This window comes from Pezoporus occidentalis, unplaced genomic scaffold, assembly GCF_034315485.1.
Source record: "Pezoporus occidentalis ecotype Australia unplaced genomic scaffold, CSIRO_AGI_Poc_V1 ctg179, whole genome shotgun sequence".
Lineage (NCBI taxonomy): Eukaryota > Metazoa > Chordata > Aves > Psittaciformes > Psittacidae > Pezoporus > Pezoporus occidentalis.
In genome coordinates, this window is record NW_026913629.1 from 469,707 (window position 1) to 484,284 (window position 14,578).

A 14,578-nucleotide genomic window follows, 5' to 3' on the forward strand; every position below is an offset into this window, starting at 1 on the left:
GCACTTAATTATTCAGCTCGAAAGCCTGACACGCTCAGAGGCAGAACAGTCTTTATTTGTGAAACTCCCACTTCTCCATCCACGAAAGCTACAAAACATGACAACGATTTTACAGCTCATCCTACAACACCAAAGAATCAACAGAGTTCACCTGCCCTAAAGGGGATCCAGGTGAAGTAATTCTCATAGCTCATCTCTCCACAGGGAAAATGCCAACAGCAGAGCATCCATTCTGCATCTGAAGTATCATAGAAGAAAGAACTGTCACAACTTACTCTGAAGCACTTTCCTCTATGGAGATAAAGCAGAAAACAGTTCCACGCTGATCTCTAACTCAAGGAGTGGTGGGATATGGGCCTCGCAGCTCAGAAGTTACCCAGCTATGAAGTCTTTGGGTACTTACAGGAGATCAAAACACAAAACACTGCTTGCACTTGATGACATCTGCTTCCCCGCTGCTACGGCAGTACCACTGAGAAGCCATTGCATAAAGCCAGCTCAGAAAACATGCAGGATTTCTGGCAGCACTGTTCAACACAGGCTAAATCTAAAAAGAGATTCTCCCTTTTTATGGTTTTTTTTTTTGCTTGAAATAATTTGGCATTGACAAAGGCTTGAGGAGAAGTAGCACCACATTCTGGATGCCGAGGTCCTGGGACGAGCATGTCTGAAAGAGAGCAGGCACTTCTAATAGAAGATACACTGAAAAGACAACAACACAAGTTACAAATAAAACCACTGATGCATATGCTTTTCATTTAAGCACCAATAAGTATATACATACACATGGATGTGAGGATTCCTACCAGGGAACCCAAAGTTCAAAGCAGAGAGCAAGGCAGGCATCATTATGTGAAGCTAAACACAAGCAAAACCATTCCTTTCCAAGCCTTTCTGCCACAGGATTTGGAGGCTTTACAGATGTAATCTTTTGGGAAAATATATTGTTCCAATCCAAAAGCAAAAAGGAAATGAAATGCAGCTGACACCTTTTCCCTCATTTTCATGTGTGCCACATCACTCAGCACTGCAAGCATCTCTATTTTACTGAAATCCTCTTCAAAAACAAAACAACAACAACAAAAAAAGAACAATCCAACACATCCCCTTTATTCATTTAAAAAAACAGGGAAGAAAAGCAGTAGGGAAAGTTTTAGCCATAAAAAAGGGATCCTGCTTAAAAATCTATAGAACTTGTCTAGCAACATAAACTGATTTCTTTGGGTTAGAGATGACCCCATACAAAACCCCAAATTCACAACACTCACAGTGCAGCAGGGTCTGGCTACAGACCACTTTTCTACTTTAGGTTAAACTCTTCCCTTAGATTCACATATCCCACTGCTACCACCTTCAACATAAGTAGAATACGTAGCCCTCACAGTAATATTTTCCTTAAGTGGTAATGGATATGTTTTAGCTTTTAGACCGAAAAACCACTCTGGGCCATGTTAGAAAGAACTCTAGGGTCGCAGAGACTTATGGCTGACTCTTTAGAGCAAACTTTGAGCAGACTGCACAGCAGTTATACAAGCAATTAAGAAAAGAATCTCTTATTTGGCATTTCTCTATTGATATCTCTTGGGCCTGTGATGTGAAGTCATTCACCATGAAGCAGATACAATGTAGGCCAATGGGTTCTGCTTGGCTGAGATGAAAGACTTTCATGCTCCTGAATATAAAGCGATGAACAGTGTTTCCAGCTGTCCCTGAAAGGCCTCATCCTCTTCCCATCACAAAGCTTGGCTCTTCAGCATCATCTTCCTTCTCTTCCTCCTCCTTGCTATCCTCCTCATCATCCTCGCTGCTGGCTTGCTCTTGAGATTGGTCAGGTTCTGAAAACACAAGTTTGTATTGATAACATATTCCCGTGTGTCTTCCTTGTTAAGGATTTCACAACAAAATAATCTCAGGTGCTCAGCAAACGTGTATGAGGTCACACTAATTAGCAGGGATGGGTAACATATTCCCATGTGTCTTCCTTGTTACATATCTCACAACAAAGTAGTCCCAGATACTAAGGAAACATGTATCAGGTTATACTAACTACCAAGCGACACAGAGCTCAGAATATCAAATTCTCCCTTGGAGATATATTCCCCTACCTCTAGTGTTACCACTGTGCCAAGTCCACCATTAACAACTCCACCTCCCGTGGTATGTTATTTCAGAGGCATGCTGAAGTGATAGACTGCCTCACTCCCAACCTCACCTGTGTGTCAGCATGAACTTCCCAGTATCAGAGTACTGATAGAGACTGCAGGCACCGGGGAGCCATGGGCAAGGCTCAGGGTATTTCTACACTTTACAAGTTTACAGAAGCTCCACAAGGTGCCATTAACTTTACAGACTGGGTTTTATAACACAAGAACAGGAACTCATTAAGACATGGGTAAGATTAATGAGGGCTACAAGAAACAGGAGGCCAGGTGGGATGGGACATGGAACAACCTGCTCTAGTGAAAGGTGTCCCTGCCCATGGCAGAGGGGTGGAACTGGTTGAGCTCCAAAGGTCCCTTCCAACCCAGCCCATTCTATGATATGATTCTATGACACTCATGAAGCCTGCTAGAAGACCAGAAAACAACTACTAGAATTTAATTAACAGATAATGGAAATTAGGTACAGCATAAAGTGGGACCTGACTCTAACAGCCATTCTCTGCTCCCAGCAGCTCTTGCATCTTTACTGTTTCTCAGGCCAAGTCACACCCACCTCCTGCTCCGACCACTTACACGGAGGGTTTAGGATCAGTGATCTGATGCCATCGCGTGGTGAAGGTCTGTACTTTCATTTTTTATTGGCCTAATACACCTTTTAACAGCTGATCATATCTAGTGCCAACCTTTATTCTTAATGGTTTTACCACAACAAAGGTGAAAGATGGCAACTCAGAGGTTTTATTTATTCATTTAAAAAGAAAAAATCAATGCTTGCCTGCCAAATCCAACCAATATACTTCAATTAACTTGGGAAAACTCAAGATTTCAACCCAGGATGTGCAAGAAAAAGGCAAGCCTGGTCTCAGTAGACTAAAGATGGCTTTTAGGGGCTTCAATCTCCACTGATTATTCCCCACCTCCCCCAGTTCTTCTTCTTTTTCAAACAGAGAACCATAAACTGTAAAGAGCTAAGAACTGTTTTAAAGACAGGAGAGTTTGGATTCTGGCTTCCAGCGATGACTGGCTTGTGCCAAGCAAAACCACTCCAGCCCACGGCACTCAAAACCACACGGCAGCCCCTGAGCCAGCTCCCTTCTCCACCACTCCCTAAAGAGATGAGTATTTTGTTTTGCTCACTCAAAGTGAACAAAAGTACATTGATTCATACCTAAATTCTCCTCCCAGTCACAGTTCATCAACAAGTAGCTGAAAAAAAAACCCAGAACTGAAACAACACACCCAAACAATGCACTGTGCTACATTCCCTTGCTGTCCCAAGTAAAATTAACCTAATGATTAATTTGTCCTCCCATGTTTATATGGGAGGCTGGCAGTGGTTGGATTGAAACAGGTCCAATTCCGAAAAGCAAAGCAGAAATAAGGCAGAATTGTCAGACAAGTCACTGTTCCAGCAGAATTACCAGCAAGTGCTATAACTTTAAGAATTACTGCAGGGTTAGTGCTAATCCATGAGGGATGACTATTTGAAGGTGCAAGCTAAAATATACTGACTGGAAGGAAGCAACAAGTACTGAAAAGTTTGAGCAAACAGTTACACTGACATGGCTGAACATTAGTTTTCAAGACTGCAGGAGAATGGAGGCAATCAGGTTTTTCATGTTCATTCCTATGTGAAATAAGTCACGTGGAACAGATGGCACCAAGGTGGCTCAGTTTCTTGCACACAAAATCAGAACTCAGTTTCCTGCTGCCCAAGTTGTGCATTTTCCCACCTGTTTTCCCATATGCATTCAAAATATACTTAAAAAAAAAGCCTTTAACAATAGTGCCTTTTTTAGCAGATGATGTTCTAAATCTGCAGCTTGTCAGAATAGCTGGGGCAGAACATCCACAGAACAAAATCCACATTCAACAAACTCAGATTCCAAGGTTTGCTGTCCAAAGTTTCCCCTAATAAAGGGAAAATATTCACAAGCAGACCAGTTATTTGTAAGATTAAATCTCAACATAGATGGCTTTCAAAGAGGACCTTTGAAATATCAGCTAAAATAACAAGTTTATGACTCAGTTTTCTTATCAACCTATGGAGAATGCTTGGGGCAGGGGCAGAACAAACCCTTCTAGGCTTCAATTAGGGAACAGAACTAAGTCTTCAGAAAAGAAAACTAAATGTCACTGACCTTTTTCTTGCTTCTTTTGCTCAAGTTTATTTTTCTTAGCTTGCAGTTTTTTCTCTTTTAACTTCTGGCTATAAGGCAAAGGAAAAGACTCTTCTGCAAATCCAACATTGTAATGCTTCTGCACATTCATTCACATGCTGATAAAGGACATGTTACAGACATCTTTGAAAAGCAGACTTCAGAAGAGGAGTTGAATTTAAACTGAAACTTCAGCAAGAGCAAACTTAGATATCTGATCAACAGAAAAGCTTCTATGTTGGTTTTAGTGTAATGGATTATTTTATTTTTAAGTCTTCCATCATGCCACTGCAACCAAAACTATGATACACAAGAATCTCCAAGAACACAGAAGGAACAAAAATGAAACTACCCCTACATTTTAGCTACCCACCCTAATAAACAAAGAGAAAACAGAATCATACAACAGGCCTGAAAGGGCCTAAAAGATCAAGTTCTCAAAACCCAGACTGCTGGAATGGAGCACTGAGAAAAAATAAAGTCATCATCAGTAATATATAATTTAATTGACAAAAATAATGCACTATGCTTTGACTTTCATCTTCGGCTATACTTCATCAATATGTTGAGCCCTAGGAGTAACATTAGGGGTAAAAGTGAATTTCAGTTCATACAAACCAGTTCTGTTTACCTAGCAAAGGTAACCAGGCAATCTAAACGCAGGCACAAGGCAGAGCAACCTGGGATTCGTGTTCCTCTCTCAACACCATAAACAAACTCTCTTGAAACAGAGAGCCAAGCACTGTACCTGTTAGGTCACAACAGGAGAGAAAGTGCAGTAGGGGAATTTAGAGGGGCTCCTACAGAGCAAAGCCACTTGGTACCTGCACCCCTACATAAGGGGGACAAGGAGATTTCAGTGTTCAGGCAGCATCTGCTGTTTGAACAGTTGCTCTCCATCTCAGCCAGAAAAAAGGCAGCAGGCCAGATCTGACTTTCTGGCCATCTGTTGGACCACACTAAATTAAAGTAAGATGGCAACAGTGTTTGTGCTGTGCACTTTTGTGCTAATATGCCACTGAGTCACTTTGCACATGCCTTTCTGCAGCAACTCTCAGCTACACGGTGTAAAACCCTTCTCGAAGGAGGGAGAGGCCAGACCCTCTGAAAGAGCTGAGCAGTGATACCCTGCTATTTCTGACATGTATGGTGGACACAGACTGTGGAATTTAAATTCTTGTGTCACTGCATTACAATGCTCAGACTATTTCTTGAGAGCATCAATCCTGTCTTTGTCTAAAACTTGAGAGAAGGACGGATTTAATATTTATTTTTCCATCTAACTTACTAGACTTGACCTGCCAGGCATTTCAATGAGGTAGGTAGGGGCCTGATTTTAATAATACTGCACCCACCAGTGGCCTTTTCAGTATTCACAGACTGAACTGGACTAGTCACACTGAGTGCACAGTAGACAGCATCAGGCCCCACCACGCTCCGCTAGCCTGAACCCACATGTGTACCCATTAAGCAGCACTTAAGCTGCTTGGTGTCAGCTATTTCAGGTATTTATTTAAGCCAGCTGTACATACAAACCTTTCCAGACATCATTATAACAAATATGCAGTGAGGCACATTGCAGGCAACACCACAGTGTCAGCAAAAGCTGCTCAAGCAGTCAAAAGTAACCATGCCAGCAAAGCCTGTCATGTTTACAGCTACCTTTAGAAACCAAGCAGTGACATTAACAAAATTAATTTCCACAGGCAGACTTCTTAGCTGATAGATGTAGGCACAGAATGATAGCATTTATTCAAAGCATGCAGCTACAGATGAGGCACGGGGCATGAGGGTTTCCATGTCAAGCCTCCTGGGAACAATCTGCCCTTACCGCTTCCTTCTGCGTTTTGCTGTTTGTTCTTCTGCAATCATCTTATTCCTCTCCAGTTTCTTCTGGAATTCCTCATCTAGTCTTTGCTGTAATTGATCACATGTCACACTTTGGTCACAATCTAAGTTAGAATACTTCTTTTAAAAGTCGTGTCCTTTTAGGGAGAAGGCTTTTAGCAAAATACAGAAGGGAGCTTTGCCAGATTTTGTTTGGCTGCTTCTTTATACAAGAGCCATATTCCTAGGGACGACTACAGCATTTTGAACCTGCAGCCTGTGCCAAACATTGAAGCCTTTAGAGGGAGGTATCCTCACCAAAACAAGATGAGGGAGGTTGGGCTTCTGTCCTAAAAATGTTTTAGTAAAAACAAGAGAATAATTTGAGACACAAACATTAACATACGGCTCAAAGGACTGATCTTGGCCAAGAGAGAGTAGAATATTAATGCTCTCTGAAAGAGTGCTATTCTACTCAACCAAGACTTAACAGAAAGAGACTCAGACTCTACGCACAGGCACTTGCTTCAATTCTGCCTCTGCAAGACAGTGACATTAGGGATTTCTAGTTTGTAAAGCATTTTCAAAGCACCCTGAGAACACACATTCTGTGCAGTCTTACTGTGTGCTAGGACTCCAGTGAACAGAGAAGATGGAGCACATCTGACACAAAGCACTGAATGTTTCAATACCAACAAAGACACCACATATCACACACTCCTACAGTTCTCCTCTGGTAAGGGGTGGTTTGGAACTCAATTATTTGTACATGACTTTAAAGGAAAAAAAAAAGATTTGCAATGAACATCAAATAGCTGGGGTTTGGAAATGACAGAGAGTCCTCCTGACCTTCTCAGCCATGGCATCCATGAAATCTTGCCTCTGGTACTCTCGCCGACGAAGATGCCGGTACACATGGAACTCCCCACTCCCAGCTCCGGCACTGGAACCTACAATAAAGAAGCGTTAGTCTAACAGGAAACAATGCATAGTAGATGGTGACAAATGACAACAGCTAGATGCTGAGGAACGAGATGCACTGCAAGGTGAGGATTTACAAACACAGACTGCATCACAATTTCATACAGAAGCTCAAATCATGCACAATCAAAAGCCAAAGTGAGCTGCAAAACCTCACACTTGTGTATCACTGCAGCTTCTACTGATCAGTTACTCCCCTAGAGAGAATCTGGGCTTAGCTGGGCATTGAGGCAGTAACAGAGCTTGAGATCAAATGCATACCCCCTTCTCTTAGAGGCAGAGGTAAGCTAAAATATCCAACTGAGGTTGCTTCTGGCTAATTTTCAGCATCTCATACAAAAAATAAACGTCAGCAGAAAGGTGTTAAAACCCATCACATTAAACTTTCCCATGCAAGACAGATACCACTGACAGTTTTTGGCCGTTTCTTCCTAGATGAAATCCCTAAAGCTCTCTCTTTCTGGAAACAGTCTGCACATTGAAGTCTCACAGGAGCTTTCAACATTGCACTCCATCCTCTTCCCCTGTCTCCTGAGCCATTTCTCCATGCGAAGCACACGAATACATGCTTCAAAGAAGACACGTAGTGATTAAAACATGGCAGCTGGGATCAACAGGGATGATACCACGAGACACCAAGAGAATGATACCAAGAGAATCCCAGCCCACTAGGTGCTCTCAGAAAAACAAGACAGCTCAACTCAAGCCCATAGCAAAGCTATTTGAAAAAGCCATGAGGGAATTACAATAAGCAAAAGAGTGCAAAAGCTTTAGTCCAAGATCAATTATTCTGCAGTAAGTCAGGTTCTAGAAAGGATCATTAATAAGGACAAAGGTCCCAAAGAAAGCCAGAATTCTACATGTGGACATAATTTATACCACAACTACTACATTTAATCCCTGCAGCTAAAAATGTAAGCAGAATACTCTTGTTGGTTTCCTTGTACAGCTGCCAGCTCCCTATCTGACCATGTACAATCACATCCTCTGCATGTGTCTGCTTCTCACTGCCTGAGACTCAGACTCAAAGCAGTCTAAAGAGGGAACTCATAAGTTTCCAGAGCACTCTCACATCCATGGAAAGGACAGATTGACTTATCATCATTTACCTGTCATCACCAGAGCAGCACTTATTTCACTGCATGCACTCCACATGCTGGAGTGCTCCAGGCATTGTGCACTTTGCATTCTTACAGCAAGCAGGGAAGTGAAACCCACGAACCAAAGAAAACCTGAAAAAGCAATTCTCGAGGCATATTTCATATCTCTTCTCTTCAGCAAAATGAGCAACAACAGAAAACCATCTCTGGCCTTTCCTGCTAAAACACTTGTCTAAGTTTAATGCAGCTGACCCTAGAGTTATCTGAAGAGTATTGTCTTTACCCATCACATCTCTAACGAACTCCGGGGGAGGTCGTGGTGCCCATTCGTTCAGTTTCTCAGGAATTGGGACAGTCTTTTCCTGCAAGAACAAACCAAGCAGTCATCAGTACCTTCCAGGAGCAAAGTCTCCAATTTTAACCCACTGCTGGAAGGTGGTGCATGCCTGACAACAGCCTCTTCCATCAGATCTCAGAAGGAGCCCAGCTGTAGTAATTCATTCATGCATAGGGATCAGGAGCAGGCAAAAAACAAGAATCAGGAGGCATCCTCTCTGTTGAACCCCATCCAGGCCTGTAGGTCAACAAACCCAGGAGGATTAGGAGTGTCTGTGCTGCTTTTCAGTATGGGAACTAGAAGGAAGCAAATCAGCACCTCCAAGCAGTGCAGAAACTGAGTATGCTCCCACTACCAGTAGTCTGGGAAACGAGGAAAAGCATTTGTGCACCTTCCATGCCAGATCTATGGAGGACAGGGAGAAGCAGGGAAGGGAGAACTCATGGCACAAGGTCAGAGGAAGAACACCGTGCCGGGATGTCTCAGCCTCCTCCAGCCCGCACAGAGGGAGGGTGACAGTCTCCACCTGACAGACACCTCCTCCTCAGGGCAAGGATGAAAACACCCACTTAGAAGAAACAGGGTCCTGCTCCCCCCTGTTCAAAGCAGCAGCAGGGAGAGCACCAGGGGCCGGTCCTCCCCATGGGAAAAGGGTCTCACCCCTCACAGCATCCCAGGAAACGTAGGTCCCCCTCCCGTCACGCCTACCGGCACTGTGTGCTTGTGGGCCTCTGTCCCCTCAAAGATCCGGGGAGATGGAGGCAGCACCGGTCCCGCTCCCTCACGGCCCCCCGGGGGAGCGGCTGCGGGGGGTGTGGGTCCCGCTCCCTCACGGACGCGGGGAGGAGGAAGGGGAGGTCGGTCCCTCTCCCCTCACGGACCGGGGGAGGAGGCAGCGCGGGTCCAGCCTTCTCCTCCCCTCACAGCGCCGGGAGGAGGTGGGGGGGTCCCGGTCCCGCTCCCTCACGGACCCCAGCGGGGGGGGTCCCGGTCTCCCTGTCCCCTCCCGGACCCTCCGCCCCGGGCGGGGTGCGGAGTCACGGCAGTGCCCTCACCGGGTTCCTCATGAGCCGCTCGAGGCGGAGGCGCTGCTCCTCGGCGGCGCTGCGCGGGATGACGAGCGGCTGCGGCTCCTTGCGGGGCCGGGGCGGCCGCGGGGCCGAGGGGGCCGCCATTGCTGCGCCGCGCCGCGCCCCTCCAGTGACGTCACGGCGTGCGACGCGCCCCGGTCCTGCGGGGCTGAGGCGGGCCTGGCATGGCGGCGGGGTCCGGCCTGCTCCAGTGTGAGGTGTCCCTGGGGTCGGAGCTGGAGGAGCTCCAGGTCCCTGCGGCCCAAACCAGGCTGTGGGGCGATGCGTGCCGCACTGTGCTTAGGACAGCCCTCACAGGAGGGTGAGGAGTCAACTAACCTGGCCCCGGCTGGGGCAGGCTCAGCACTGACAAGTCTCTTCCCCGTGATGGTGTAAGGGATGCTGGGGAGGGATCTTCGTCAGGGACTGTAGTGATAGCACAAGGGGTAAAGGGTTCAAACTGGAACAGGGGAAGTTCAGGTTAGGTCTAAGGCAGAGATTCTTCCCTGTGAGGGTGCTGAGGCGCCGGACAGGGTGCCCAGAGAAGTGGTAAATGCTCCGTCCCTGGCTGTGTTCAAGGCCAGGTTGGACAGAGCCTTGTGCAACACGGGCTAGTGTGAGCTGTCCTTGCCCATGGCAGGGGTTGGGAACTGGATGAGCTTTAAGGCCCCTTCCAACCTTAACTATTCCGTGATTCTATGATTCTATTCTGTGTTTCTGTGATACAGGACTTCCTAGTGCCTCCCCGGCGGGCAGGGCAGGCTGCCCGCGCCATCTGTGCGTGTCACTTGGTGATTACCCAGCGCTGCCCGTGCTTTGTCTGCTGACAGTGATGAACAGCAGCACCATTCCCCATGGCGCAGCCTCTCCGGGTGCTGGGGGAGGGCAGGCAGGTAACAGCGGGGGGACAGTGCACTGTCTGCATTCATATTCACAGCTGGGCTTTGCAGGAGCGGTGCCTGGACCAGCTGAAGGCTTCTACACCCAGATCCGTGCTTGTCTGACCCGGCTGGAGGAAGGCACGAGTGGGGAAGAGGAGCTGGCTGCAAGACAGGCTTCCTCTGCAAGCCAAATGTCTTCTCGAGCTCCTGTGGCCCTGCAGAAATGGCATGGCATGTGCCGGGGCTGTGTGTGCGTCAGAGAATTAGCTAGTAAAGGTCAGCTGCAATGGAAGAGGGGCATAAGCCTTTGTGTAGTTTATGGAGATAAGCTGGAGCGGTGAAGCTGGGCTCTGGGTTTCAGACAGCTCCGTGCCGTGCATGCGGAGAGGGTGACAGAAAGGGGAGCAGAAAGGTTGGGAATGGCTCCTTCAGAGATTTATGGGTTGTTTGTATGACCTGAATTTATTAAGCCCCCCATGCTCTTCCCTTTTCCCTGAAGAAAATCAGAGCTGATCCTCAGGTTCAGCCTTATGTTTACAAAAGACTTTTCAACCTCTGCTGAGGTTGCTATGGAAATCACAGCAGTTTATGCCTCGTGTTTGTCTTACCAGCCTGATTTGTAAAAGAATGGTGTGAATTTAGTGTTGGCTGAGTTCCCAGCTGGCCGGGCTGGCCCTGGAAGGCATCCTTGCAGTTGGAGCCCTGGCTGAAGCAATGCAAGCAGCTTTCCCTATGCTGGCTGGCAGCTCACGAGCTCCTGTGCCCAGAGCTCTTCCAGACTTGGGTCCTCTTCAGCTCACCAGGACACAAACCAGACAGTGCCAGCCTGTACTCAGCTCCTACCAGGGAGACACCAGGTCCATTTGCAGAGGCTGGGGCAGGTACGTGTCCCTGTCCCCTCTCAGTCACTGCAGAACGGGTTTTAGAAGCAGAGTTGCTGCAAATCGATTTGAGTTTCCTCTCCCCTCTGCTCTGCTGAGTCCTGAGCACAACATGGGCCACTTTAGCTCACTAACCTGTAATAAGTCACCCTGTTTCTTCCTCCTTGCTGTCGTGGCCACCTCTCCAAACACAGCTTCCCAAAGCAGAGGTGTGAATGATGAGCAGCCAGGTCTCAGCCCTCTTGTGCCCACCCCTACAGCAGGAAGGCAGAATGGCAGCCATGCCCACAAACACTGTGACAGCCCCAGGGCTGCAGGGAGCAGTTGGGCATCTTGATTCTCCTGCCCAAACCATGGCTTGTGCCAGTGGCAGCTCACAGCCCTGGGAAACAACAGGCAGCTGCCTGTCATCCAACAGAGCCCACGCACACGGTGTGGGGAAAGAGAACTGGGAGCCTCTCACTCTCAAACGACATGTCTAAGGAATTGGTGCAGAGTCTTCATGTGTTTTGCACTTATTACTTTTAAAATACATCTCTCTGGGGATAGGGGATAAGTCTGTTACTTGGGTTGTACAAAACCAGGAGGTATTTCATCAGACTATTCAAACATACCACACCCATGCAATCAGAGTGCTGGGCTGGGGTCTGGGCAGGACTGGGCTTACTGGGCACAGAGGATTTTCATTAGAACAGGGAGGTGTTCTCATAGCTCAAACAACAAAATTCATCTTCCTGATCCATATGAAATAAAATCCCCTGTGTTTGAAGCAAAGGCATTCTGAGAAGTTTTCCTACTAAAGGGATCCTTCTGGAAGCACTGTAAGCCTTTGCTGAGAAAGACCCTGTATGTCAGGCAGGCAGGAGCAGCCATGGACAGCCACAATACCCTCTATGGTGTCTGGCAGCGTGCAGCTCAGCACCAGCATCCCTGCTTTGTTCTGGGCAGAGGGCATTGCTGGCACACACCCCAGGCTGCTTTCCCCTTGATTCACAACTAGATCTCTGCGTTTGATGCAGAGGGCTGTTGCATCCTGCCCCTGCCCTCCCACAGCCCTGCAAAAGGAAAGGAAAGCTTATTTTCCAGCGAACCTCATGCTCGAACTAGTCACTTTGCTAATACATTGAGGTGTGAATGGCTCAGGGTGATGCAGGAGGAGCAGCTGTACTGCAGGCACAGCCCTCAGTCCCTGCCTTGTGGGCAGTAAAGGAGGAGGTCCATACAGGAGGGCTGTCACCTCCCATCTCCAACTGGATGAGCCCTCCAGGACTGGAAAACAGGCTCTGGAAACTCTTTAGGGTGGGAATGTTTTTGTGAATGGAGCATGACACAACCATGGCCTGCTTACAGAGCTGAGCAGCTCCCTCCACCCCCCCAAAGCCATGTGTTAGCTGCGTCTGGAAGCCGTGTCTGTCATGCTGCTTAGCTGTGACAGTACAGTCTAGGACAATGTCCCTGTTTCCCCACGGGATCCTTAGCAGAAAGACATACAACAGCAGAGTTGAGATGAAGGCGTTGGAGGGGAGATTCACATGCTATAAGGAACTGGGCTGTTAAGAGATGCTAGCACAGGCCTTTGGGAAGGGAGGGCCATCTTCAGGCCCCAGGGCTGCTAATTCACCATTATATGTGCTGCTCCAGGGATGGAGGTGTTTCAACTTGGACCAGCACCAAAGCAAAGGAAAATCAGAGCCTGGGAGGAGAGGAAACCCTGCCCTGCACTGCCTGGGCCCATCCTTCCCCTCCTTTTGCTCAACAGCGAGCAAAATACCCCTTCCTCCACCTTCAGTGCAGTCCATCAGGCAGAGACAGCCTGAGCCCAGCCCCAACTGCCTGGAGGTAGCAATGAGGTACACACATGCGACATGACAGCATCCTCTCCTTCCCTCTCTTCTTCTTGTAGCAAAGCAGCAAAGGCCCAAGCTCATGTGTTGTCCTTTTTGCAAGTGATTTTATTTTAAAACTGGAACTTGAGGTCTCCATTTGCTTAACAAGTCCCTTTTGGCTTTTTTAAATAAAATTAATTTATTCTACACAACAGTAAACTCTTCCAGACTCTTCCCTATTTACAAATGAACAGTTTTGCTTGCAGATCATTGCTTCCCTCTCCTTTTCCTATCCTGTGATGCAGAAAAAAAAGCAGCCACCATCTGAAGGGCTATAAGGCAGTTCTCCCATCCACAACTACCTGGCCCCTTGGGACCTCACTGAAGAACAAGAGCTGCATTCAGATATATCCCCCCCCCCCCTCATTCACCACGTGTGTGAAGGAAGCAGGTCCATGTTAAGCCCATCGACCAAGAGCATTTGGCCTCTCCATGCTGCATGGGCTCCTCCAAGCTGGGTTTAGCTGTGCTGAAGAAGATGAAATATCTCTGCCAGAGGAAACTGCTCCCACTGCCCTCTAAGGGGCCATGCATTTAGGGAGAAGGAGGCATTTGCTGCAGGAATGAGATCTACCAGGCCTCATCTCACACACCCATGGGCCAGAAAGGCAGCTCTCACATTGCAGGAGGTGGCAGGAAGCCTTGGAGATGCCTTTCCTGCCCTCTTGAAGTGCGAAAGACAAGTGACTGCAGTACTTTGCTAACTCAGGACAGAAGGCACCTAGAAAACCAATACTGACCCAACCCAACACTACAGGCAAATTCAAGGGGCTTTGGCTCGTACCTCTCTTTGCACTGATAGCCTTTACCTAGAGACCTATCCACCTCACTCAGGTCCTGCTGGCATTGCCACCCAGGCCTGGCAGCCACGTGAGGAGCCAGGAGTCCTGGTGATGGGCAAGACAAGCTGTGTGAGGCAAACCAAGGACATGCAAGTGAAGCTGCCCTGTCGGAGGGTCTCCCACCCCACACGAGACATCCTGTAAAACCACCCCAATGCCACAGCAGGTTTTGGCTCTATGCTCTCTTCCAAGGCTCATCTCTATCAGGGGACCTCCTTTTCCTGCTATAGATGCATTTGGCTGTACTGGTGGAGTAGAAAGCCACCAAGCAGCAGTGATTGCTGCAGTGCCTGGTCCAGGGCTGCTATAACCATCACTGGCAGCGTTTTACACCTGCCAGGGAGGGACTTCAGCCATGGGCAAGGGCAGTCCCGATGGCTGGCTGGCTCTGGCCCCATTCCTTTTGCTTTTCCTGGGTATTTCTATTTCTCCAAGAAGAACCCCAACCTTCA

General features: G+C 47.6%; 1 protein-coding gene across 1 annotated transcript; it reads right to left on the reverse strand.

Annotated features, from left to right (window-relative positions):
* Nucleotides 1-1,089: 1,089 nt before the first annotated feature.
* On the reverse strand, nucleotides 1,090-9,775 carry PRKRIP1 (PRKR interacting protein 1). The gene is made up of 6 exons (XM_062614905.1): nucleotides 9,622-9,775; nucleotides 8,513-8,591; nucleotides 6,998-7,098; nucleotides 6,153-6,238; nucleotides 4,304-4,371; nucleotides 1,090-1,835 (listed from the first exon to the last, which is right to left on the reverse strand). The coding sequence occupies exons 1-6, from the start codon at nucleotides 9,739-9,741 to the stop codon at nucleotides 1,720-1,722; spliced, it is 570 nt and encodes a 189-aa protein (XP_062470889.1). The 5' UTR covers nucleotides 9,742-9,775; the 3' UTR covers nucleotides 1,090-1,719.
* Nucleotides 9,776-14,578: the final 4,803 nt, after the last annotated feature.